General features: G+C 40.0%; 1 protein-coding gene across 3 annotated transcripts; it reads left to right on the forward strand.

Moving 5' to 3' along the window:
- Positions 1-215: 215 nt before the first annotated feature.
- Positions 216-21,656, forward strand: VDAC2 (voltage dependent anion channel 2). Of its 3 annotated transcripts, none has more exons than XM_005278761.5 (10): positions 235-589; positions 1,027-1,087; positions 5,099-5,170; positions 7,023-7,072; positions 10,634-10,786; positions 10,870-10,922; positions 11,481-11,708; positions 15,785-15,935; positions 16,953-17,010; positions 19,844-21,656. In XM_005278761.5, the coding sequence occupies exons 2-10, from the start codon at positions 1,048-1,050 to the stop codon at positions 19,933-19,935; spliced, it is 897 nt and encodes a 298-aa protein (XP_005278818.1). In that variant the 5' UTR covers positions 235-589; positions 1,027-1,047; the 3' UTR covers positions 19,936-21,656. The 3 variants fall into 3 exon arrangements, with proteins under 3 accessions (XP_065407764.1, XP_005278818.1, XP_065407763.1); XM_065551691.1 differs by lacking the exon at positions 235-589 and adding an exon at positions 626-765; XM_065551692.1 differs by lacking the exon at positions 1,027-1,087 and having other exon boundaries at positions 216-589.
- Positions 21,657-23,339: the final 1,683 nt, after the last annotated feature.

Consider the following 23,339-nt stretch of genomic DNA (forward strand, 5'->3'; position numbering starts at 1 on the left):
CCCCATCCCCTTCTCTGAATATCTCCCATACAGCTTCCTCCCAGCACCTGTCCTCTAAAGCCTCCTCGTCTCGCCCCTCCCCCCTCAGAGTAACCCCCCCCCGCCTTCTCGCCCCTCCCCCCTCAGAGTAACCCCCCCCCCCCCGCCTTCTCGCCCCTCCCCCCTCAGAGTAACCCCCCCCGCCTTCTCTCCTCTGCTCCTGCAGGCGCCTCCCTTCTCTCTCTCTCTCACTCACTCACTCACTCAGGGCCAAGAGGACCCCTCTCTCGCCTGGGGTTGCCCTCCGCAGCGCCTGTTCGGCGGCGGTCTCCTCCTCTCTTAACCCTCTGTCGCCGGGCTCCCCGCTTTACCCCCGGGGTGAGCTCGGTGTGTGCCAGCTGAGGGCGAGGTGTTGCCCGAGGCAGGGACCGCGGCGGGGCAGGCGGTTGGTGGGGCGGCCCCGGCTCGTTGGGGTCCTGCGCGGCGGCGGCGGGCGGGTCGACTAGTCGGTGTCTCCTTCACTTCGTCCTCCAGTTCGAGCGGCCGCAGCCAGCGCGGTCTCCTCACGGCGAGACCCTCCCGGCTTCCCTCGGACAGCCCCGCCGGCCAGGTGACGGGGCCGGCCCCGCCTCGGGGCTGGGGTCGCGGGGCGGGGGGCTGTGTGAGTGGGGTGAGGTGGGGGCAGCCCGTGCCCCTCCGGTCCCTCCCTGGGATCGAGCCCTGTCCCGCTTTGCCCTGCAGGGGAATGGGCCACTTTCCTGGGAGCCCGTCTGGGGCCGCGGCTGGGTACATGGGGGCGAGGGGGCGGCTGCGAGGCCCGCTCAGAGCAGGGTGACGAGAGAGCCGGGCCGGCCGGCCGGCGTCCTAAGATGGCCGCGTTCACCTTGCAGCCGCGGCGTGTCTGGCTGGGCCTTTGCGCGGGGAGCCCGTTCCCTGCCAGGGCCTTTCGTCCCCGGGCGGTAGCGGGGCGGCCCTGGCCCCCGGTCCATGCTTAGAGAGCCATCACTCACTCACTCTTGAATGTTGGTTTTCCCCCCCTCTTTGTAGATTCATTAGATTGGCCTAGCTATGACTTATCCTCCACCATGTTCCCCTCCGCCTCCGAGACGTAAGTAGGGAAAGAGTATAATTGTTGTAAGATTAGTAGCTGTATAAGGTTGGAAGGGGCGGATGAATACTGAACCCAGAGGGCTAACATCAGCCCAGCATTCTCCTCAGAAAGGCATCCACCCTCGACAGGTCCAACGTTTTAGAATAAAATCCAGGCTTCCTAAAGTTGGTGTCAAGACAGTTTTTATTTGCCTAAAAATGCGATCCACCTTCTGACGTTTTAAAATTTACATCAGTCCTCTAAGAATTCCTCAAGGTGTCTTTAATATGAGGGTGTGAAGGAGTTAGACAGAATACCTTGAGGGAAAGGTGTACTGTGGTAACACTGTGCACTAATTGTATTTCTTTAGGGTTGGTTAATAGTATTTTCTTATCTGGTTGTTAAATCACCAATTACCTTCCTTCTTTGGTAAAGAGAAAAATGTAATTTGGCTTTCTTGGGAGCAACAATTGTGACCCCCATGTTTCCAGGAATGCACAAGGAAAAAGGGATAGCTTGAAGCCACAGATAAGGGTGGAGCTGCCATTTGCATCAGTCACAATCCAGAACAGGATTGTTCAAATAGTTGATTTCTCTTCATAAATTTACAGTTTGTAAGTGTCTAGGATTTATAAGTATAATGTTTAAAATCTACCTGGTTAATATTAATTTTTAGTAAAAGAAACTGACAATTTGAGACTGGATTGAAAAAAACTGCTTCTGACTTCACTTGGGTTGGGTTTTTTTGGTTAATTGGAATGGAGGGCGGTGAAGTAAAGAGTTGATGACAGACAGGGCTTAGCATTATTCTTTCATTGAATGTAGCAGCATTACAGTAGGGTGACCAGATGTCCTGATTTTATAGGGACAGTCCCGATATTTGGGGCTTTTTTTTAAATATGGGCTCCTATTACCCACCACCCCTTGTCCTGATATTTCACACTTGCTATCTGGTCACCCTACATTATAGGAAAGATCATTATAAAAGCATCGAGGACACATGTTAATCATTGGTCCCTCACTTGATCTGTACTAATATAAGATTAAAAATTACAGGCCTGTAGGTTAGATTGCATTTTAAGACAAGGGCAGTATTTATGGTGGTATTCATGCAGTTATAGTCACCTTTTATTTGCAGATAGGACATGTAACAAATATTTAGCGATTTATATGTACCAACCCAAATGTTTGTTACTGTAATTGAACTAGCATAATTTTCATAGTATCTAATCTGCAATTTTATTATAAATTGTTTGGTACCTCCTCTAATAACTTTCCATGGCATCTGCATTGTTTAGCATAAATCTGATGCCATAGTATGAGACTGTCCTTTTGAACTTAAATTGTACTACACAAAAACAAAAGGCTTATTTACTTTATCACTGCCAAAATGTTTTGATGCTGAAGGTTACTATAAAAATGAAATCAGAAATAGCTTTTTCTTGGGCGGTGGTGGTTTGGAAGAAAGCCCCAAAATATGTGGCTTAACACTTTCTAGCTTTATTTTAAAATGGTAACCATTATCAAGAGCTGTTGTAAGTCTGGCTGCACAGTAGGATGGAAAATAGCAATGTTTCCTTTATTGTTTATGTAGCTCAATCAGAACAACAGCTGTTCATTTCTAAACAACTGAAACATTTTCTAACTTTCTTTAAGGTGGTAACTAGTCTGCTATGGCAGCTTTTTAAAACTATATTTAAATTGGGTATTATAATTTGTAACTTAATCAAAGCAATTTCAAACGAGCTGTTAAAACATTCTTCTGTATGTATATGATCTGCTGTTTAATCTATAAATATTAATCACTCTTTTTAAAAGGGCAGGTAGAAACTGCTTCATTGCAATGCCGAGGTTATTCCACTTTTTATTAAGGACATACAACTATTTTTCAGAATAATGAGCTGGCCTAGAACACTTAGCTAAGGGATAGCTGGACTATAGGTGAACCTACTAAAATGAAATTTAGTTACACAGGTACACTTGACATATGTACTAGCACCATAGAAAGGTAATGTTAAGTCCCAAAACAAAGTAGTATTGTGACTGTTATTTGTTCCTGAATATTGAATTTTCTCTTTACAATAGCAATTTCTGGTACTTAAAAATTACAAAGAAACATTCTGAAAAAGTGTGAGTTCTTGAACCTTGCTTTGATCCCATGTGCTTTAAGGCTCGCAGAGATTTCCAAAAATCAACACTGTGGAATTCCCATTGTCTTCTGCAGGACTTGATTTACCCCTTTAAAAAAAATTAAGTGTGAGCTGCCCTGTTCATCTCAATAGGATGTTAGTCTTTGAAACCTAATGAATGACAACTTAGTGCCCTACTCTACAAAACAAAATGGAGGCATTGAATGTTCTGGCATACAGATAGTAAAAATGTAAATTCCTTTGTACTCTTGCCTCAATAAGGAGGCAAACAGGTGGCATATTGGAGGCAGCTGTGTGTTAATTCCTCATTCGAGACACCGTGAATTTAAATATTACATTTGTCTAAAATTTTATTTATTAACTTGTAACACAAGATCACTACAACTGAATGAGATTAGAGAACTTTTCTCTTTGTTTGCATACCTTGTGCTTTTGACAGCACATCTTGTCTAGTCAGTTTCACTGTTTCCCCTTTGTAGTTTCCTTTTTTGTTTTTGGCGCTTTTGCATGGGAGATAGGGTTATACAAACACTTCACATGTGAAAATATGAAAATAGATTTCAAATTGACAGTGGCCCTTTTTAAGGTCCTGGTTCTTTTCCGGTTGAAGTCTATGGGAAAGCTCCCACTGAAGGAGTTAACAGCCTTGCATTGTGATGAGTTGTTGAAAGGGCAGTGATAGATAATCCTGAAGACCAACATGAGGAGTTGGGTGGTTGAAAGGGGTGAGTAGTAACCACATTAGAGTGACAAGTGTTCTAGGCGCCCCTAATCTGCCTAAGACTCCCAGGCTGAAGGAAGTCTTGCCAAAACTTTATTGTGCTTCTCCACCCATTTGACCTCACCTCAGTCTGTCCTCCATTGGCTTATAAAGGCTTAAGCTTTCTTACATTCCCCAAGAAAAGCCTTTATTTGACTTTAACTTTTCTGATAGCTCTCATTGGTTTGGGGGATCTCCACTTAGATCCCATCAACCTAATTTCTGTTACAGAAGTTGCTTCAGAGCAACATGGTGTGTTCTTCAGCAAGATCTGATCACATTCCCTCTGCACTGCTCCCAACTCTTGCCAGCATGAGGAAGGGAGAGGTTGGACCACAGAATAGACCCAGCTCTCTTTTTTTTTATAGTAAGGGGATGCATTAACTAGAGTAACTAGATTGGTCATTAAATAATTTTTAAAATATTAAAATAACAGCGATCTACAAATGTCACTAAAAATTGTGATAGAAGTGACATGATGTTGTTAGCTTTAAAATATTTGGCTTCTTCATTGCAGAGTGTGGGATGTGTAGAGTTTCTATAAAGTTTATCAGAACAGTTGTTGAATTTAATAACCTTATTAGTGTTTTTGAATCTCTCTCCTTGAGTTAGATATCTGGTATTAAAACACAGGGCCAAGTATAGATGCAAACTAGATACACAATCCTGCATGTTTCCTTTCAAAAAAAGGGGAAAAAATCCTGTGGGGTCTTAACAAAAATATCTCATGAGAATCCTGATGAGTCTAGAGAGTCTGTTGATTTCATCACAATTTCCTACAACTTTCCAGTGCCCCAGTTTGGAATGGCATCTTTCTCCTCTGAAAGCTTTTGCAATTTCTGAAATATGGAGCATTTTACATTTTTAACTAAACATTGGGAAATCCATATTGGAATCTACATGGGGAGGAACTTTGGTAAACCCATGCCACTTTGAAATAGTCAGTATTCATTCTATGAAAATCTGTAGGTGTATCATGTACTGCTTTAGTTTGAGCCATCTGTTGTTAATTGTCCTGTATGAGTTCTTGTTGGAAGACACAGTGGGTTTAGAACTAAAGATAGTTTATCTTTATGATATGTTTCAATATTAATATACCTGTTATTTCTATCTTTCCAGCTCCAATGGCGATCCCTCCATCATATGCAGATCTTGGCAAATCTGCCAGAGATATCTTCAACAAAGGCTATGGTAGGAATAATACTTTAAGAAAAATGCAATATAAAGAAATGTCACTTTGCTGAAGCACATAAAGCTAATATTTTTAATTTGCACATGTTCTGGAATGTTAATTTGTGTGTGCCTGTATACACTGGGATAAACTAATGGATTTAATTAAATTGGAGGGAGTTCATACAAGGGCAGCAAAATGATTAGAGACCTTGTGGGACTGACTTGAAGAAAAATTAGATAGACACACACACATTGGCTAATTAAAAGTTAATAGATGGGAAACAAATATGTAAATATCTGATGTAAACAACAAGGAAGGAATGGGTTTTATAGTAAGTACTCTAGGGAGGAAGGTGTGGTCTTGTAGTTAAGACAGTTGACTAGCAATCAAGAACTAAGGTTCAAGTTCCAGTTCCTATGGCCTGGTCTACACTTGAAAGTTATCCTGGAATAATTGTTGGTTAGGTATGGGACTTTAATTATATGTTTTTAAAAAAAAAAAAAAAAACCCACACTGTATTGATGAACCCCCTAGAGTGGACACAGTTGTTATAACGTAAAGGTGCCATATACCGGTGGTTTCCTGTGCTGTATTGGGATAGCTATACCAGTACAAAGCACTTTTTGTACTTGTATAACTGCATTCACACTTGTAGGGTTGTGCTGCTTTAAGCAGGTATAGTTAAAGCAACATGACTTTCTGTTATTAAAATGCCTGTGTGACCTTGGGGATCACATTGTTGGTCAGAATCTTGCAATGAGTTCCTGCTAGGCAGACCCCTGGAATCTCATGGACTTCATAGGTGCTCTGCAGAACACAGAAGTCTGCCAGAATTTATTGCACGATTGGGGTCATAATCTGTGTTTCAGTTCCCAATCTTCTGCTTATATCATCCATCTCTCTTTCCTCACACTCTTATTTATTTAGACTGTAATCTCTTCAGGGCAGAGACTGTGCATTTGGACAACATATAGCACTATGAGACCCTAGTTTTGGCTGGGGCTTCTAGGTGCTACTGTAATATCAAATATAAAAACTTTGAGGTGTGTTAGACTGTAGCTTAGAAACCTGTTGCTTGGGACATGTAATTGGACTTGACTAGATAACTATGATAGGAAGCAACCTTACAGTGGCAAAGAAGTAGAGGATATGACTGATTCTTGTGTGTGTATAACTTCTGATTATTTTAAAGCTGAATAAATCAACTTGTGTGGTGTAGGCTCTTGTATTGAGCATCCTTCAGGAGGCTTCATGGGAGTGACTGTGTAAATCTCATCCTGTTAATATAAGAATGACATTTCTGAAAAAAAAACCATACATCTAATTATTTGCTTAGTATAATATAAAGTACAGCTAATTGTCAGAAGGGTGACAATATAAAAATGGCACCTTCTTAAATTTACTCCCTTTGTGTATTTGGAACTGTATTTCCTAGTTTGAGTCCTAACCTTTGTTAGCTCTGCTGACTCAGCAGTGCTATAGAATGAACTGTATTCTATTCTGGTTCACACATCAGCATAACATCAAGCTAAATTCTGACTGGAGAATCTTTTACTGGTGGCAGCATAAAAGCCAGAAAGGGCACAGCTTGTCTTTGAGAGGCGAAGTAGACAGAAACAAACTTTCATTTAGTTAACTGAGAGAATATCCCCTAGTAGTCATTGGTGTACAATAAACAGGCCTTCGCTATTCCTTTTTTTCACTTTAAAGTTTGAGAGAACCCTACTCAATTCAACACTGACTACAGATGTTCCAACGTTCATTGGATTTATACCGCTCTCATCAATGGCTGAAGTATTTTTTTTTAATTTTGTTGCTTAGACAAATGCACACACTTTAAAGTTATTACAGTGTACCTTTTATCTTAAGGTTTTGGGCTGGTGAAACTGGACGTGAAAACAAAGTCTGCAAGCGGGGTGGTGAGTTTTAAATTCACAGTATTTTTGATTAATGTGCTCTAATTTTCCTTCTTATCAAAGGGAACTTTTATGGACAAAGTTAGCTAGTTGACAGAATCCTTTGATAAGTGTTTGCTGTACAGTACATTTCAGAGGGCCATAGAGATCTGCGGCTCCAAACATAAATCACATTGCCATGTATGCTGACACGCAGTAGTCAAAAGTAGTTGTTCTGTTGTCTTTGTAAAGTTGTTAAGTAGGGTTTATTTTGGCTGTCACTTATTGTGTGTAAAAATGAACGAATAGCAGAACCATTTTTTAAAGGTAAAATTGATATCAGACCATATAGAAATTTAATTTAGTTTTCTTTGAATATTCTTTGTTTCTGTTTGTGTTCAATGTAAATCTCTCAAGACCCTGCTAGAACTGCTGAAAAGGATCTGGGAGTTGTAGTGGATCACAAATTGAGTCAACAATGAGATGCAGCTGTGAAAAAGGCTAATACCATTCTGGGGTGTATTAACAGCAGTATTGTATGTAAAATATAGGAAGTAACTGTCCTGCTCTATTTTTCATTGGTGAGGCATCAGTGGAATATTGTTTCCAGTTCTGGGGGGCACATTTTAAGAAAGATATGGAGAAATTGGAGAGAGTCCGGAAGAGAGCAACAAAAATGATTAAAAGGTTAAGAGAACCTGATCTATGAGGAAAGGTTTAAAAAAAACTGGACATGTTAAGTCTTGAAAAAGGAAGGCTGGGGTGGGATCGGGGAGACCTGATAAATCTTCAAATATGTTAATTGTTGTTGTAAAGAGGATGGTGATCAGTTGTTCTCCATGTCCACTGAAGGTAGGACAAGAAGTAATGGGCTTAATCTGCAGCAAGGGAGATTTAGGTTAGATATTAGGAAGGGTAGTTGAGCTCTAGAATAGGCTTCCAAGGGAGATTGTGGAATCTCCATCATTGGAGGTTTTGAAAAACACTTATCAGGGATAGTTTGTAATTACTTGGTCCTGCCACAGTGCAGGTGGCTGGACTTGATGACTTCTTGAGGTCCCGTCCAGCCCTACATTTCTATAAATCTGATTCCATACAATTGAACATTGAAACAACAGTTTCACCAGTCACTTTGACCCCTGACACTGACCAGTGCTGGATTCTTGAGCAGGAGACACATTGTTCAGTATTTTACCCCGGGGGATATTTCTTTCTGAATCAGCAGAATAGTTTACAAACTGAAGAATGAAGGTTGATGGCCATTGTGGTGTCATACTAATTATATTTCATGAAAATGTCTAACCTTTTAAACATCTTACTAAAGCCTGGTCTACACCAAAAAGTTTTGCTGACATAGGGGTGGGTGGGTGGGTGCATGGGGAAATCACACTTTCTTGATTAACATGGCTATGCTGGCAAAAGCCTTAAGATAGATAGCTATATCGGCAGAAAAAGTCCTTTGGTACAGATTATTCCTTTTGGGGGAACAGGTTCAAGCTGTACCAGAAAAAGTGCGCGCTCTCTCTCCCCCCTCCCCCCCCCCAGTGCTCTTCTGGTATAGATATATTGGCAAACCCTCTTAAGTGTAGATAAGGCATAAGCTATTTATCACTAATAGTCTTCAGCCTTTAGTTGCTGTCTTGATTTATATAATCACAGCCTACCTTAAATAGTAGGTATTCCTTAAAGAAAAAGGTGACCGCTACAGGCAAACGGGCTTCTGTGTAACTTGAATTCCAGTTTTTTCTTCCCTTGTTTACTAGGGACTGCTGCCATGTCTGGAACGCTGTGTTTTGCACAGACATCTAGTGGCTAAATAATATGCTGCAAGTAAACATCACTCAGTCAAAGTTAATTTTTCATATAAAGCTACCTCCATTTAATAAATTTTAAGTTTTTTGTCTTAACTAAGGTAAATCTTTAGCAACAAATTCTGGGATTCATATACATCCTTTATCTACAGGAAATCTAGATATTCCTTCAGTGTATGTTGAGATTGATACAATACTCCAGAAATGTTTGGTTTAAATATACTCTTCTCATAAAACGAATGCTCCCTCTAGTAGTAGTAAATGCATATAGTACCTTAAGGAGTGGATAGCTAATTCTAGTGGGCGTAGGGGAAAACAGGGCTTGTCTACATGGTGCATCAGTTCACATTAAAGGAGTGTGAATTCTAAAGCACACCAATGTGTTGCACACTAACTGGCCCAGAATGACCCTGCTGGCATGAAATAAAAGTTCCCTAATACATATGCTCAAGCAGGGTCTACCTGGGCCAGTTAGTGTGCAACATGTTGGTGTGCTTTTGAATTCACACCCATCTAGTGTGCACTGCTGCACCATATAGACAAACCCACAGCCAGACATATCTTGGGTCAAAATTTTGACTTAGTATTTTTTTTTTTAAATGAAAGACCATCAGAAATTTTTCCATACAATTAATAAAATGGAGTGGAAAGACTGTTTAACAAATATTCCGTGCAGCAGTTGCTAGCCAAACACTTCAGCATTGTGCCCATGTTTATTTTTAGATTTTCAAAATTTGGTAGATATTGACTAGTCTTTCCATTCTCCAAGAAGAGAGATGAAAAAGGATAAGTAGCGGGAGGCAACTAGTGTTTATAACTTTCAGTTTTAATAACTAAGGTGCTGTTTGTAATATAAATAACTGCAATGTTTATTTTAAAATAACTTAGTGTAACAGTTACACATTGAGAGTCCTGAATCTAAAAAATATAATTCTGTGTAAGGAATGGAATTTTGTTAATAAACTTACTATCAGTTAATGTCACAGTCTCCCTATATAATTATATTTTTACTTGGGAGTCCTGACTCACTCGTGTGACTATTAAAATCCTTAGTTAAGAACCAATAGACTAGTGCTGCCCTTTTGTCTAGAGACTTATGTTCAAATCATTTCTTGATTGCAACTGTAAAACTTCTTCCTCTAGTCCCTGAATATTTATTTATTTTAAAATGTATATGTAGAGCCATCTCACAATTGTAGCACGATAGTCTCTCTTTGGACACTAAAGATTGGAATAGCAATCGTATTATATGAGGATTGCAGCATGTTGGCAGAGTTGTCTGGGATGCTGTCTGCATTGTGCCTGGCTCTGATCAGTGATATTAGTCCCTTCAATAATATGAGCACCAAACTTATCTCTGTACTTCTAATAATTTTTTTTCTGCTTTTTAAGGAAACAATGACTTGAAACAAATTGCTTCAGAAAGAAGGGTAAAGCATGAACTACACTGAATAGTATAGTTCAATTGCTTAGAGCACAATGGACTTCCTTGCTTGGAATTGGGTTTTACATTTCTGAACTGTGTAGTATCAGCGCACACACTGCCATTTCCTGGTTAAGTTTGAAAATCTGGAAGATCCTTTTTAGCAAATTGTTACAAAAGGGGGTGGGTATAATTCAAACTGGTTGAACAGGACAATGCTACCTTACAGTTGTTTACATGGTTTAGTTTTAAGTTTTTTTTTTTTTTTTTTTTTTTTTTTAAAGATACCTTTACCATGTGAGACTTTCTGGGATGTGTGCAACTCGGGAATAACCTATACTGTCTTATTAGGAATTCACAACAGCTGGTTCATCAAACACAGACACAGGGAAAGTGAATGGGAGCTTGGAGACCAAATACAAATGGGCTGAGTATGGTCTGACTTTCACAGAAAAATGGAACACAGATAACACTCTGGGAACAGAAATTGCGATTGAAGATCAGGTAACAGATTGATGTACTACTTGTATTTAATTTTTTCACTTAACCAGTAGATCTGAGCTAATAGCTTTTGTTCCCCTAATTAGATTGCCAAAGGTTTGAAGCTGACGTTTGACACAACCTTCTCACCAAACACGGGGTAAGAGTTTTGTTTTTAAGAGAGAACTTTTTGGCATGTTAAGGGGAATAACTTTGCATGTAAAGGTCAAATGAATATTTAATAGGTTAATATAACTTTGTGAATGAAGAATATGTATATGGCTTGAATTTGGTGGCTCAAAACTACTGCTGTTGATCCAGGCTGTTACATTTGAATGTGGCTCCTTGGGGCACTGATGCAAAATGTTTTACTCATTAACAAGATAGTTGGCACCCTAATGAGAGAATTGGATTTGTTAGAATAATACTCAGGGCTCTGCTTGCACAGATATAAGAGAATACTTTATTGGGAGATTGGGGTGGGATAAGGAAGTAAAGAAGTTTCTTCATTCTTTAGTCTTCAAATGTATAATCCTTGTGTTTTCTGAAACTTTCTCATGGGCTGTTGCATTTTGGTTCCATGACTGGTCAGTAATGTCTTGCCCAGACTTGACACCTATTCTCTAATGGCCTTTGTGTGCCTACTGCAGGTTAAGTAGTAAAAATTAGACTGATGGTAGAGGATGAAGCCTTTTTAAAAATAATTTCTTTGCTTCAGGAAGAAAAGTGGCAAAATTAAGTCATCTTATAAACGTGAATGCGTAAATCTTGGTTGTGATGTTGACTTTGATTTTGCTGGACCTGCGATCCATGGCTCCGCTGTCGTTGGTTACGAGGGCTGGCTTGCTGGTTATCAGATGACTTTTGATAGTGCCAAATCAAAGCTGACAAGGAATAACTTCTCTGTGGGTTACAAAACTGGAGACTTCCAACTGCACACTAACGTGTGAGTATTAAAATACTGTATTTGAGAAGCTTGTAGTAAGAGTATTCAGAAGCTTCAAATTCTGAATTAATAGCACTTGTTTGCGAAAATGTCAAATATGCTCTGTGTGAGAGAACCTCGTACAGAATTAACCAGGGTAACACATGAGATTTTCTTTACCTGATCAGTAATTACTTCTATACCTCTTTTCTAAGTTTAGTGTTTATAGCTTGTTTTCTAACTTTGTTACATGAAGTAATTTCTGTAATATATGCATTGTAGTTTGCAAAATATAGAAAGCAATACTGAAAGTGTTCAGTCTACTTTGTAAATACAAGTACTGTATTTTCTGGCGTATAAGACTACCTTGTAACCCAGGAAAATCTTCTCAAAAGTCGGGGGTCGTCTTATACGCCGGGTGTCGTCTTATAGGGCGGGTGCTGAAACTTCCAAGCCGGACTGGAGAATCTGCGGTCACCGCATATGGTGGGGGGAGCTCAAAAACGGCCGCGGCCGCATCCCCGCCGTATGCGGCGACCGTATGAAAGCAGCAAGGGTGGAGCAAGCTGCAGGCGTCCGGGACGCCCGGGGTATGGAAAAAAGAGAGCGAAAAACACGCGGTAGCGCAAACACGCCTCTTTCACCCGTCTGGCCCGCCCTTGTATCCTATTACCTCCTTCTCTGCCTCTCAGATCTCGCTCCTGAGGACCGCAGTGAAGCGGCACAGGCACGCATGTGCGAGATCTGAGAGGCAGAGAAGGAGGTAATAGGATACAAGGGCGGGCCAGACGGGTGAAAGAGGCGTGTTTGCGCTACCGCTCTGATAGTCTTGGAGACAGGGAGAGCTGACCAATCCAAGCAGGCTTTGTATACAACAACCAGCCAATCGCCGGTAAGGTACATCGCTGTTGTATACTGGGTACCACATACAGTACAGCACCAGTATCTGTACCTGTTCATACAGTATAGCACCAGTACATACAGTACAGTATACAAATTTCCAACAGTCAAAACCCCATCATGGCTCCACCAGCAAGAAGAAAGAAATATGAAGCCAGTTTCAAACTTAAAGTTGTAAACTTTGCCATGGAACATAATAACTGCGCTGCTGCAAGACAATATGGAGTAACAGAAAAGATGGTTTGGGACTGGAAAGCAAATGAAAAAGCATTAAAGAGTATGCCAAGGGGTAAGTGTGCATTAAGAAGAGGCACCCCACATTGGCCAGAACTCGAAAAACATGTAGCAGACATGGTGAATGAGCATCGCCAAAACGGTTATGTAGTGACACGAAATAAAATACGTTTGTTTGCACTTCAATGGGCCAAATCTAACCCAGATCACAGCAACAGATTTAAGGCCACTGTATCCTGGTGTACTAGATTCATGGGAAGGCATAATATGGTACTGAGGCAAAAGATGAAAATTGCCCGAAAATTACCTGCAGATCTTGATAGCAAAGTATATAGTTTCCATCGATACGTAATACAACAGCACACTAAACATGGCTATGCGTTAAGTAGTATTGGAAATATGGATGAAACTCCAATTAATTTTGATATGGTTGGAAATAAAACTGTCCATCAAAAAGGTGAAAAAACAATTTTAATTAAAACAACAGGACATGAGAAGTCCAGTTTTACAGTGGTACTAGGATGCACAGCTGATGGCGCCAAACTGAGACCAATGATTATTTTTAAAAGAAAAACAATGCCAAAACTCAAGTTCCCTGTTGGTTGTTTTGTACATGTGAATGAAAAAGGCTGGATGGATGAAGAAGGGGTAAAGCTATGGCTTGATAATGTATGGAGCAGGCGACCAGGTGGACTTGTTCAAAAATGTAGTCTACTGGTGTGGGATATGTTCAGGGCTCATTTAACTCCCAGCACCAAGCAAAGGCTTGCAAGACTAAACACAGATGTGGCAGTTATTCCTGCAGGATTGACATCGTTGGTACAGCCACTGGATGTGTGCCTAAACAAGCCATTTAAAGATCGCATTCGAGAACAGTGGAATGAACGGATGGTTAGCGGCAAAAAGTCATTCACAAAAGGAGGAAACATGCGTGCTCCACAGTTGGATGTTTTGTGCAAGTTTGTCATAAAAGCCTGGAATGATATTGATGCAGAAACAGTAATCAAGTCTTTCAAGAAGTGTGGCATATCAAATTCATTAGATGGTATGGAGGACGACTACTTGTGGCAAGTTGAAGAGGAAGCTGAAGCTGAGACCACACCATCTGATACGGAATTCGATCCATACGATGACTGCCTTACAAATGTATCACAAGATGTCATTGATGTACTTATGATATCAGATGACGAACAGGAGGATTTTGAAGGCTTTTAAAGGGAAACTGTCATGCCAGCAAAACCTATAAAAATACCATAGCTTGCAGTTATGATGGGCGTTGCTAACTCGCCAGGGACTTGCCCGGCACTTGCTCTCTCTCTATTGTTTGTTATCTTCCTCCTATCATCATCAGTTCCAGTTTGGTTGACAGCTTAGAAAACAAACAGCATGGCAGCTCCCATGGGTTTATTGTCTTATCCTTCCTTTCAGCTTTAGAGTGAATTAGGAAAAGTTTAATCCACTTGCACTGTTTTATGTTTACATGTTTGATGACAAACAGCCTTATGTTTATAAGTGACAGTTTTCCTGCTAAGTACCTGCATGTCATAAGCATTTGAATTAAAATTACCATATTGAAATCAAATCTGATGTTTTTTTAATTTTTTTTGGTGTGCGTTGGAAGAGGGGTAGTCTTATACGGCGAGTATATCCCAAACTCTATATTTTAACTGGAAAAGTTGGGGGTCGTCTTATACGCCCAGTCGTCTTATACGCCGGAAAATACGGTACTTGTCCCCTCCTTGCGATTGGGAAAACTGCATTTCAATAATACACTTGTTCCCTGATCTCTTACAGGAAATAGTTATTAGCAGTTACAGTTGGCATGATCTTGTTACAATAAATATGCTTTGTAAGTGCTTTTAATTCTTAGGCCCTTTCCTTTAGCCCTGAAAGGGAACTTTAACATAGGACATACTTAAATTTATGAAATCTAACCATACATGGCAAAGCATATAGTTTTTGTGTGTTTTCTCACCTTCCTGCTGACTTCTCAGGCTGAATGATTGTAATAATGGTGCATTACTGGTGTCTCAGTGATGTTAACTTAAATCTGCATGGTGTTAAGGTAGGAAGCAACTTACTTGTAGTCACTGGAGTCAAATCACACACTTGCGCACCCCCCTCTTTCCTGAAAAAGGAGGGGAAGAAGGGGGAATTAAGACAATATAAATACATTTTTAACCAGGATTGTTCAGACTTGTAGTGAACTGCTTTCAAAGTTTATTAAAAGATTTGAAAATGATATTGCTTTTCTAGAATAAAATGTCCTTTGACCTTTTTCTTAACAGTAATACTATAATACTACTTAGAAACGTTGTTTCCAGTAACCACAAGATTATTCTGAATATTTGCTTCTGATTTATAACTTGCATGTCTGTATCAAACATTTCATACTGCATTAGTTTCAGAACTAAACAGAGGTTTTTGCCATGAACTCAATGGAGCCCGGATTTTGGAGGAAGGGCTAGCTCAGTGGTTTGAGCATTGTCCTGCTAAACCCATGGTTGTGAGTTCAGTCCTTGAGGGGGCCTTTTAGGGATCTGGAGCAAAAATCTGTCTGGGGGATTGGTCCTGCTTTGAGCTGGGGATTGGACTAGTTGACCTCCTGATTGGACCTGATTGGAGGTCCCTTCCAATCCTGATATTCTATGAAGGAGGAATTTACCTAGAGTATTTATGAGCTTAATTGTGCAAGTGAATATATTAGTATCACCCTTGGCAATATAATTATTGGAGTAAGCTTCTTTCATGGACTCTGCTAAAGTACCTCATTCTGCCTTGCAAACTACATTTATCTGCCCTCCTTCTTAATGTCTTATAAGGGAAAAATAAATTAGTGTTACGTTTAAAATACAAAAAATATCCCCAGGTGAGTAAAACTTTAAAAGCTAAATATAAGTGTAGGACTTTATATTTTATACACATAAACTTGTAATTTAATTTCACTTGCAAATATCTTGCAGCAATGATGGGTCAGAATTTGGTGGCTCAATTTACCAGAAAGTGAGCGACAGTCTTGATACTGCTGTAAATCTAGCTTGGACAGCGGGCAGCAACAGCACTCGTTTTGGCATTGCCGCTAAATACCAGTTGGATTCCACTGCTTCTATCTCTGTAAGTATGGCTTTAAGCTTCCTCTTGCTCTGTGTAAATATACAACTGGATATCTTTTATAGTAGTATACATATTCTGAATTGATATGGAAGGGTCAAGAAGTATGCCAGTTACTCTTCTGTATCACTAATGTAAAGGTCTGTGATAGCCCAGATGTTAACAACTAAATCTTGTAAAGTATGTGACTTTAGTTTCATACAACAAAGTAACTGTGATTTACTTTTTCTACAGAAAGTCGTCTTACTATGCCTATAGTAACACAATTCAGTGCCTTACACATTAAATTAAATCACTCTAGAGAGGTAGTTCAGACACTTTTTCAGATTACTGCACTGGGTTCCCATGCTGAGAACTCTCCTGTAACAGTCAGCACCCTATTCACAATAGAGCTTGGCTTGCTCTAGTTTAACTTCAGTTTTGAAGTGGGTCGTGTCAGTGCAACAGATGTCATTGGGTCTAGAATAAGAGTCTTGCAAACGTGAACTTCTAGTGCTGGTGCACATACTATTGATTGAGAGCATTACAATGATGGTTAGTATAGAAATGTACCAGCCCAGTAAAACTAAATGGCCATTCCTTGATTTGAATGAATCAATGAAATTCTGTTTCTTCAATGAATACTATTAAATGTTGTGGCTTGTTCTGATAGAGTTAATCTCGGAAGCATCAAAAAAAAAAAAAAAAAAAAAGGTGAATTGGCTCTCTTCCTAGAAAAGTCCTAACAGGGATTTGTTGGAATGTGGTTTGAAAGGTAAATTTCTGCCTGCCCACTCAAACTATGTATTATTTTCCCTCTGGGATAAGAAGGGTGTATGTGTGTGGTTTTTTTTGCGGGGGAGGGGAGTAGTGTATCCAGTAAATATAAAGATACTGCAAAATATAAACTGGCTTTAAATTTGTGATGTCTGTTCTTGTTGACACCTATTATTATAGTCACTACAGGATTATAGCAAAGAACTTTCTTTCATGGTTTTCTTTGAATTGCTGTTTCTTACTCAGTTTTTCATTTTGTTGCAGGCAAAAGTGAACAACTCCAGTTTAGTTGGAGTGGGTTACACCCAGACCTTGAGGCCAGGTAAATGTTTTATAAACGAATCACTTCGCTTCAATCATGCATTCCTAGGTATTATGCATGGAACTGCTGTTGAAATATTATCTCTACACTCATATGCCAGTTAAAGTAGATTGCTTCTCTCTTCAGAATGACTATCTCTGCAGTCTTTCTCCCTTTCAATCTATATTGGAGGCTGATTTGTACTTGGACAGTTTCATATACCATAAACTAAAACTCCTACTGAGTTTGAGTTTTGCTTGGCTAAATCCAATGGCATTTCTGGAATATTTAGGGCTAAGTGTGTCCTCCATTTTGTTTTCCAGTAGGATGGATTTCAAATGTGTTCCTAACTTTCAATGCGGTGTTACGCTGCTATGACAACAAGCAAGCTCTAGTAATCTTAATTTAACCAAAACATTTTTGTTGGTAGTATCCTGGAAGGTCTAATCATCATTCATAGAAAATGTCCAGTTGTTATCTGGCTGATATCCATTAATCAACTTCTTGCAGCAGAGTGAAAGAACTGTTTGGTTTTGTTTTTTGAAGACCTGATTCACATTAAAACTATTATGAAGATATTAAGCAAGTGCAGTAATTTACACATCCTTTGATCACCAGCTAACACAGTTTATCTGTGTTCAGTTAATACCTTGGTAACAATTTTCTCAGTGATTGTCCATTTGTGCTGTTTGTTTAAATCACTTTGGTTATAAAACATGATAGTGAATAACTAAACCATTAAGACACCAGACTTATGTGAGAAAAACCTGACCTGTTTTTGGTCTTGGGTTGAGCGGCTTCTGTCCAAATAGCATTAACACCACATACACGATGGGGCTGTCTTGTGGAGCGAGCTCAGTCAGCATAGTTTTGTTTCAGAAACGAAGCAACTTCTGGTTTAGAAAAGTTAACTGCTAGTGTATTAAAACATATTGGGACTCATCTCTCTGACTAGGAAATAAGTCCTCTCTTAACTTTGTGGTTGGCAAGAAGAGTTAATGCCTCTCAAAATTTCGGTTGCATACCTTGGATGATTGCAGCTGCTGCTTTTGTAGGACAAGCACATGGGCAGGAGGAGGAAGATGTCTTTCTGTTCTTAGAAACTAAGGAAATTCCCAGACACAAGTCTGTTCGTATCCATAACTTAAAGATAAAAATCCTTTGTTTTTTTTTTTCTCCTTTTTCAGTTTGCAAAAACGCTTAAGAAAATTTAGAGTTAGGATTAAAAACTAATGAGAAATTCCGAACACTTCATGTGTGCAGTTAAAGGTAGCTGAGCTGCTCTTAGTCTGCTCCATATCTAAGAAACTCAGACTGCTTTATCCATCCATTTACAAACACTGTGTTATCAGACACCACTAAAAATAGAATGCTTTATTCTTAATTGCCTCCGGGTTGTGCCTTCTTTACTCAGCAAACTATTTTACTATATTCATACTGTTTTCCTAATCAGGAACTGGTAGTCACTCCTTATTAAGGGCCTGATTCTGTCTAATACGGAGGGTTCCTTATAGCTATATGTGCAAGTGCATGATCCAGGTGACAGATATAGCATGTGTACAATGGAGACATCAAACCAGGGCTGTGTAGGGCACACTTACAAATGGAAAGCTTTATAAGTACATTGGCTGCTCATATTGCATGCACAGGCTGGAGGATCTTTTTCTAAATCTGTGATCCAAAACACCACTATGTCTTGAGGGGGGAAAAGGAGTACACCAGGGAAGTTGGAATTGTTAAGTGGGGGACAGAGTTGACATAACTTAGTATTTAATTGTTCTGTATTTCCAAATATTTGGGTTTCTTGTAGATTTTTAACCTTACAGGTGACTTGCAATCAATTGGGGGGGAAAAAAAGGGCTTTTTCCTGTGTGCTGCTTTCTGATGCATTAAGAAGGCCTGAAAAGGTTTTGGTTTCTGGGTTGCTTCAAAATGCTTTCTGGATCTCCGATTAGAGAGAGTTATAAATCCACCCTTTTGTGTTAGCATTCCTTTGTTCTGATCAAGGTTTTGGGGCAGAGAGTGGAATCTAAATAACTTTCAGTATATGGGATTTTCATTTGATTTTATTAGGGTAGTCAGAAGGGACTCAGTAGCTTACTGAATCTGGTCTTTTGTGGGCTCAGACAAAAGAATACTTGACTTCTAGATTTTTTTCTCTGTTAGGGGGATAGTTTTAGTTGATGAAAAGAAGATGGTCTCTTTCATTCTTCACTGTCTTCCTCCAAAGGTCTTATCTCTGATTTTACTGGTTGCTGATAGCTCTCTAAACAGCTAGGATTAAGATAGCTTCATTCTTAAAATTGCACTTTTTTCCCCTCACGTTTATGGAAGTTGTTGTATTTTTGCCCAAACAAAACATCTTGTGCAGTATCTCTAATCCTACCTCTAAGAGGGGGGGAGCCATCATCGCACTTTTCCCAAATGGCTATCTCATGTACATAGCATATTTTTCTGTGTGCGAGCTATAATGCGTGAAAGGGCTCATTTCCATATTAGTTTGAGTAAATAAATGATCTCATAAGTCCAATATATAAAATGTGATACTTATATAGAATTTGCATGGTTTTTTGCTTCTGTGTGAAGCAGTTGCATTTTACATGGCCCCCAGATAGTCATTTGGTACCTACAATTGTACAAAATTAAGCTGAACAACAACTTTCTTTTAAAAGCTGAATGGAGTTGATGTACGTAAGTGGAAATTGCTTTAGAAACTTGCTTTGCTATTGAATTATTACCTTGGAAAGTAATTACAATTTAACTTGGACTTGTGATGAAACAAAGAATTGCTGATTGACACAATAGTTAGTACTTTCAGATTACAAGTTAACACAGGATTGTTTTAATCTTACAGGTGTGAAGCTTACACTCTCTGCCCTGGTAGATGGGAAGAGCATCAATTCTGGAGGTCATAAACTTGGTCTTGGTCTGGAGTTGGAAGCTTGAAACAGCCGAAGGAACTGCTGCAAGGAAGGGATATCAGAAGAATTTGGCCTTAAAAATGTATTTCCAGTGTGATCAGCAGGCTTTTCATCCCAACAGGGATGACCTAGAACAAGAGCTGTATTCAAAGTATTTTAGACAGTTACTTGTTAGCTGGTTTCTAGTTAAATTGGTTACCTATCTAGTTATCAATTCTGCATTAGTGCAGTCACTTATACATTATTTAAATGTATTTAACTGTTTAATGCGCTACCCACAAATAATGAAATAGACCTTTATGAAAACTGTACAGTTGTGTGCATGTTTGTTTTTATGTTCCTTTTAACATTTTGATATTGCCATTGAATGAGAAATGGATCAGTGGATGTTTTGAAATGAGGTCAGCAATTTTGTTAAATCACCTTAATTAGAAATACTTTTGGTATCCCAAGACAACGCAAATTATGAATAAAACAAATACACACACATATTTGTGCCTCCAAATATTTTAAGAGTTTAGCTATTGATAAGGCTCAGTGAGCTTTAGTTTACTTATAAAATCATTGTAGTGCCACACACCTTAGTCATCAGTGATCGTGAGCTTCCGTTATGGGCCCAGTCCTTTTGACCCATGTTGAAGCAAGCAGGTTTCTGCTGAGGACGATTGGATGGGAACTCCTTTAGGAGCCAGTGAACCTCACCCCTTGATCTATTGCTGTAGTACGACAAGGCCCTCTTTCCGTATTCTCCAGTTCTCCTGTCCCTCCATGGACCAAGTGCATTTTATCCCGTACTCTGTGCCTACTGGTCTGGAGAGTACAATACACTCACTACACCGTCTGACTTGAAAAATGCCCCCTACATCTCCCACTAGTGTCTGGCTGCAGAGTGGAGGCCCACTCAGTACAATCAACTGGCCATGTGAGCAGGAGTATGCTAAGCTTCTATTTAGAATGTGTGAAAGATACAGTGATTTACTTTAATCCTTAGAGTGAGAAATAGGAGATAAAGTTTGCATTTTTCCTTTGATGTTACAGTTCTTGGCAAGTATCAGTGATTAAATGTGGTAACTCCTGAAGTTGTTGCAGTAATGCAAGTGCTAAAAAGATTTCCTAGGTATTAGAATACAGCTCCAAGTGGAAGAGAACCTTGCTAGAAGGGATACTGGAAATGCATGTGCAGTGATCCTCCTAACATGGAGATGCAAAGACTGACTTTAAGGTCACAATTCTAGTTCTGAATTTGGGGACTTATAAATAAGATAAATATATATGCATATATTTATAAAATGCAGTCACATGCTGCTAAAGAGACATCCCCCCTTCAGGGGGCTGTCTCAGGGAGATTCTTCCCCTGGCATACGTTTTACGTGCTTTGCACTATATAGCCACATTGGTGTACATCTGAATTTACACTACTAGATGGGAGGAACAGCCTGGAAGACAGCATCTGTTCTGGGGTACTAAAGAGCAATGTGGTAGATTTAAGCTATTTAAATATTTACTAGCATTTCCTACTAGTCACCATAGTCAGTAGGGTGGCTTCCTTTTTATGGCAAATGTACTCTTATCACAAGAAGAGTAATTTTACATTGAGTATTACCTGGTATGGAAGGGAAGATGATAAAACATCAGATTAGAGCTGAACTAAGGCATATAACTTGTTACTCTTCCCGTAATTACCTTGGTGACTTTAAGATGATACACATAAGCCTTGTATTTTCATTAAACTGGTTTAAAGACTGACTTTTGCAGTAATTCTTTTAGCTATAGACCAGTGTACAGAGAGACCCTAAATGCTCAAATCTCTGAGGCACTTCTCAAAAAGCTAGCTTGAATATCTGGGAAGTGAAGAGTTGCCCCCTCAGTGTGCATTGGGTTCCCTGCTCCACACATGGGCTTAGGGAAAACAGACTAAGCTCTTGGGAGTACAATTCTCTGCTGGATAGTTTTTGTTTGTTTGTTTTAATATACAAAATCCATTGACACTCCAGGATAAATACTGCCCTCATGAATACCTGTGCAACTCATCATGGTGTCAATGGGATTTGTGCACATATATCTAGAGCAGGGATTGGCAACCTTTGGCATGCGGCTCCCCAGGGTAGGCACCCTGGTGGGCCAGGCCAGTTTGTTTACCTGTTGCGTCCGCAGGTTTGGCCGATCGCGGCTCCCACTGGCTGCGGTTCACCGCTTCAGGTCAATGGGGGCTGCGGGAAGCGGCGCGGGCCCATTGGCCTGGAGCAGTGAACCACGGCCAGTGGGAGCCGCGATCGGCTGAACCTGCAGACGTGGCACGTAAACAAACCGGCCCGACCCACCAGGGTGCTTACCCTGGTGAGCCATGTGCCAAAGGTTGCGGATCTCTGATCTAGAGTGACCAGAGAGCATGTGTGAAAAATCAGGATGGGAGTGTGTGGCAGTAATAGGTACCTATATAAGAAATATTGGGACTGTCCCTATAAAACTAGGACATCTGGTCACCCTACATCTATCTATGGAACTTGCAGCATTTGGTTTCCACCTCCCAGAGCTGGAATGGAACCTGTTTGCACGCTATACTCCGGTAAAGTAAGGATGTTCACACTGAAGGGTGAGATGGCAGGTCTTGCAGGGCTTAGAGTTAGCTTCACCTGAAACAATTAGCCATCTGTTACTTTAAAATTTTCAGAACGAGACACTCCTGGTTATGGATGGGGGGACGGGGTTAGGTGTTGGGGCACAGGCCTCATCTCTGCTCTTGTTGCTGAGCATTCTTCACACAAGGCAGCCGCTGCAGAGTGAGCCATGTGCCCCCAATGTTCTGTTGGTGTCCCTGTACTGCTTATGGCAAATAGTAGCCTATCAGGTACAGTGGTGGACTTGAATCTATTCTAAAGTGATCTTATTTTTGTAGTAATGAAAGCTGAGCAAATTACTACAAAATCATGCATACAAGTAGGTGTTTGATTCAGCATGCTCATTCACTTTTGCAGGCCTGGTTATTCACAGAACAAGTTGGGGAAATAGGCATTTTTGCTTGGGAACAAGGGCATGAATACAGACAAAGGTTCTTGCCCTCCTATTTCTAATTCTTGCCACCTAAAGAGGAAGTGGAAGCAATACATCCCACTGAAGTGACCATCACATGTCACAAATATTGGGCCTCAAAGTGAATTAAGTCCCAATCAGACCATTGGCAGCCATGTGTTTATGCCACTTATCTGAAAAATTACAGATATCAAATTGGCAAAAACCAGAGTCTGGATTGCTGAACAGGAACAAGTGTTAAATGTGTTGGATAAAGCATTTACTACACATTATTTTACCAGCTGTAGTAAAATGGTTCTTGGTTTTGATACCTTTTGTTCTTTGTTTTAATTTTGGCCTCACACCTGGGCTCAGAGTAAAATTTAAAAAAAATCTAAAAATTGAGTTAACTGATTTCTT

This window comes from Chrysemys picta, chromosome 7 (assembly GCF_011386835.1).
Source record: "Chrysemys picta bellii isolate R12L10 chromosome 7, ASM1138683v2, whole genome shotgun sequence".
NCBI classification, from domain to species: Eukaryota; Metazoa; Chordata; order Testudines; family Emydidae; genus Chrysemys; species Chrysemys picta.

Bases quoted from the DNA above. Each gene is read 5' to 3' on its own strand.
- VDAC2 (XM_005278761.5), top strand. From the start codon at position 1,048: ATGACTTATCCTCCACCATGTTCCCCTCCGCCTCCGAGAC. The intron at 1,088-5,098 runs GTAAGTAGGGAA...CTATCTTTCCAG, and splicing joins TTCCCCTCCGCCTCCGAGAC to CTCCAATGGCGATCCCTCCA. The intron at 15,936-16,952 runs GTAAGTATGGCT...ATTTTGTTGCAG, and splicing joins ATTCCACTGCTTCTATCTCT to GCAAAAGTGAACAACTCCAG.